The 4,486-nt window shown below is 43.9% G+C and overlaps 1 protein-coding gene across 1 annotated transcript; it reads right to left on the bottom strand.

Annotated features, from left to right (window-relative positions):
- Window position 1: 1 nt before the first annotated feature.
- Window positions 2-3,781, bottom strand: LOC103797418 (homeobox protein Hox-A3-like). The gene is given in 3 exon segments (XM_009069636.1): window positions 2-1,272; window positions 1,275-1,652; window positions 3,191-3,781. Coding segments are annotated over 3 exon segments (1,230 nt in total). The 5' UTR covers window positions 3,663-3,781; the 3' UTR covers window positions 2-892.
- Between the last annotated feature and the right edge of the window lie 705 nt (window positions 3,782-4,486).

Here is a 4,486-nt window from a genome sequence, read left to right on the forward strand (position 1 = left end):
GAATAAAAACTTTATTTTTTTTTTCAGAACGTGAGCAGCAAGGAATGTATAACTTTCAAAACAAATCTAGTCTTTTCAGCTTCACACGCTTTTTGCTTAGTTGGATGTTACAAGCATAAAGTATTCAAACCATGATCTTTTTTCCCAGATTTTATTGCATCGTCATCATCATTGTTACCACCATTTTTAATAAAAGGAGTTAATAGTTTCCTTTCAAATGATATTTCCAACGCGTGCCAATATGCCATCTAACATATGGCCAGGTAAATACCTCCTGAATATTCAGGGTACAGATTTTTATATATATATAAATATGAACAAATGGGGATAAATAAAATTTTAAACACTTATTCAATGTTTGCAAAAAAAAATATAAATAAATCTGAATGTTCACCAGCATACACACATTGAAAGACTTACACGTATCAATAGTGGTCCAGGGAGTCCCTGTCCAAGCGCTTTTGATGTCTTTCTTGCTATTTAAAAGAAGTGCAATAAAAAAAATTGCTTCCCCATGGGATCAATCATGTACGAACAAATTCACATTTAAGAATTCCTTTTATAGAAAATTTGTTCATATACCCTGTTTTGATAAAAGTGTAGAAGGTAAAGTATAAAGCCTCTGCATACTCCCAAAGTGAGACGCAAGGCTACAGTTCAAGAAGATAAATATCCACTAGTGAAACTATAGAGCAATTCAAGCAACAAATATTGCTACGTCACATAAACTAGAAAACGCTTTTACGAAAGGAAACAAAACAAACCAAAACAAACAAAAGAAACGAGAAGGGAAGGGGAGGGCACAGGGAGGGGGGAAGGAGAGAGAAAAGGGAAGGGATGAGTACTTTCCAAAACTTGGGGGCTTGGTGTTCCACTTAGTGACTCCTGTCTCTTACAGATGGGTGAGTTTGGGCGCTTCCTGAATTCTTCCCTGAGAAGGATGGTGAGCAGTAAGGTCTGTGTATGTTGGATGTGGATCACAAGGTCCATGGTGGTGATTGTTGGCCATTGGCCCAGCCCCACTATAGTCCATGTTGGCAGAGGGAGGATGAGGGAGATGAGTTAGACCAAAGATGGAAGGCCCAGAATTGGTCATGGTCTCCACATAGTTGCCCCCTACATAGACGGGGCTTCCCTGTATATGTGGATTCCCATAACCGTTGCCTTGAAGAGGATGAGTATCATATTCAGGTGTCACAGCTGCTGTCCCCGTGTATCTCTTTTGAGGAGGTGGGCAATTATTTAGAGGAGCAGTATACGATGCAGGAATGTTTGATGAGGCTTGTTAAATGGTGGAGGCGCCTGGGGCTCGTAGGGAACACTGTTTACTAAAGAATGCATAGAGTTTAGATATCCCCCAGCTGCTGGAGGGACAGGGCTTCTGCTTGGGGACTGTCCTCCTGAAGAGGTCATCATACCCTTGCCCTTTTGATCCTTTTTGTATTTCATTCTGCGATTTTGAAACCAGATTTTGATCTGTCTTTCTGTGAGATTGAGTAAATTAGCCATTTCTACCCTTCGTGGCCTGCAAAGGTACCTATTGAAGTGGAACTCCTTTTCCAGTTCTACCAGCTGGGCACTTGTGTAAGCTGTACGGGCTCGCTTAGAGGAGGCTTGCCCCGGAGGGCTTTTATCACCAGCACAACTCTCACCTATGTAAATCACACAAAGAACACAATCAGCATAGTGAACCTAGACATGGCAACATGACACCAGCAACTGGTCCAGCTCTCAAACACAAGATGGACACCCACATGTGCAACAAGTACTTTCCCATGATATGAGCTCAGTCATGCCAAGCTAATGGCCAACAACACCAGCAACTGGTCCAGCTCTCATACACAAGATGGACACCCACATGTGCAACAAGTACTTTCCCATGATATGAGCTCAGTCATGCCAAGCTACAAGACTCAGAAGACTTCCTTCACCACCATAGTGTCATTATATGACTATACTTGCTTCCTTTAAGAATGACAGCATGCAACGTATCTTGACCTTTACATAAAGGAGGAAGAAAGGTTCAGGTAAACACAGTGAGGGTTAGAAACTCTGAAGGTGATCCTATGGCTCTGCTAGTGGGATCAGGGTCTTCAAGAACTAGGTGCTCTCCATCGCAGCAAAGACCTGCAGGTCTTTTTCTGAAAACCCTTATGTGCATATATATATGCATAGATAGACATATATAGATATATCAGCTAGAGATGCCTGAAAGTTAGATATCTATAATATAACATTATAACATATAAACATAGAATTGACAGTACAGCATTTTTATCACGTCTAGTGTATAGCATAAACATATGGTAGTGATTGGGAAGTATAAAATATATAAAGAACATACGGTGGCTAGACTTGCATATAGGCTTACAGATGTATTTAAATGTTACTGCTTTTTAATAAAATAAATACATGATATAGAAGGCTGTAAACAGCAGTGCTATCAGGGTTTTAAAAAGCAGACAGGCAAAAACATATGCTAAAGTTTTGGAGTCACATTTGAGTGAAAAAGAGGAAGAAGTTGATAAAAGCCCAAATCCTGGGCATTGGAGCCAGCACTGATGTTATCAATTTCGGTTTCCTTGGGTAATAAAAGCATTGATATACACTTCCATCCCTCAAATTATGTTTTATGGGCTGAAGTTTATGGCACTCCAAATGATTTTTGTTTACCAGGCTTGTAACTTTGCCAATCAGCTTATTAAAATAGGAAGAGGTTCTGACTGCATGCAGGGCATTGATCCTGCCTGCACATGATTATGAGCTATTTTATTCCCGTTACACTTCAGCAGAGATAGGTCACTGTCTTATTAATCTAACAGCACCATGCCAACAAAGTACTCGGGACAAGTCTCTGGCTTAAGGGCTGGGCTGCTCCACACTGACATGATTTACTAGAGGGGGGATTACCTATCAAATACAATAGATGTGGGAGGACACAAGTGGTTTAGCCACTAGGAAGCTAAGTCAATTTGGACCCATTCTGCAAGTCCGGAAAAGTTTTGCATGGGCTGGTGACCATGACCAAGTTGAGTGATGGCAACCCCTTTCCAAAAGCTTAAGGGAGTCAGCTCAACAGTAAAAAAGCAATGACCCTCTCCTCCCTGAAGGTGTGCAAAAGAGCCCTCCTCCCCACCAGATGCATAGCCAGCCCAGGGGTACCCAAAGAAAGGGTGAGCGTGTATCATACCTGAACTGGAACTGCTGTTTTTCTGCTTTGTGTTTTGCCGAGACTCTTTCATCCATGGAAATATCTGTTTGGACATGGTGGGTGAGTTAAGAGCTGGGCTCTTGTTGGAGTTGGCTGGGGCAGGGTTGCTGCTGGCATTTTGAGATGGTGAGGTGGAGGACGGAGGTGGAGGTTGTGCCTGCTGGGCTGAAGGCGGCTGTGGGGGGGCCTGTGGGTCAGCAAGGCCAGGGGGCTGGAGAGGCTGGCTGGGGAGGGTCCTCATGCAATTCTCACTGATGTCATTGGCCTTATGGTGGGACACAGAGCTGCCAGGGGACTGGAGGGAGCACGCAGGGCGATGGTACTCAGTTTCCACAAGTGATGAAGATGGAGGATATTGCTGCTGACTCGCATTATAAGTGAAACCATTTGCTCCTTGGTAGGGGTAGGCACCATAGATTGCAGAGCTGTCGTAGTAGGTCGCTTTTTGCATTTCGTTGTTTCCCAATATTTATTTCGCAAACTGACAGGGTCTTGACACCCTTGGAGAATAACATTGGCACCCCTCTGTCACGTGGCACTCTTCCTCCAATGGCCTCTCCGGGCAGACCTGGGGTGTGGGGAGAGCAGAGCAGGGTGAAGAAATGGTACAAATCCATCTTACTTTCAATAGCTAAGTGACATGAAAGCCATAAAAGAAAAAGTGGTCAGCAATATTTAGCAGCATGACTTGGCCTCAGGCGCAGAGCATTTCGATATAAAAGCTGCCTGGATTTACTGGCAGCTACAAATATGTGCTTTGCTGCACTGGGATAGGGGATTTCTAGGTTGGTTTTTTTTTATTTGTTTCTTCTTAAGAAACACATCAAGGGGGTCGACCGTTTATCACCAAGAAGCTGTTTAAATACTGGGCTCTGAGATAAAGGTGATCGAGGTATCTGTAATGCTAAGGGCTGGGCTTTTCCTTCATTCCAGCTCTAAAATCAAACCCTCTCCTGTAAGCGATGTCCTTTTATTTTTAGTCTCTCTCTCTCCTGGTTACCGCTCTCCATAACACTTCAAAGAAATACATGAGATTGTTCCTGTCTACGTGTGGCAAGGGGCAGGAGCGGGGTGGAAAGGTTTCCTAGCCAGGGATACTTAAACACCCCGATCTCAAGTGATGGATTTTGGGTTGTCTATGAAATGCTCGATAGGAAAATAAACAAAGCCAGAGCCTTTTCCCCTCCATGCCCGCACACCACCCCGAGCCGCCCAGGTCACGCACCCCGACAGCAGCAGTTTCTGCCAGGGCTAGTCTCGGCCGCCGCCCGCAGC

Source organism: Acanthisitta chloris, unplaced genomic scaffold (genome assembly GCF_000695815.1).
Source record: "Acanthisitta chloris isolate BGI_N310 unplaced genomic scaffold, ASM69581v1 scaffold14642, whole genome shotgun sequence".
Lineage (NCBI taxonomy): Eukaryota > Metazoa > Chordata > Aves > Passeriformes > Acanthisittidae > Acanthisitta > Acanthisitta chloris.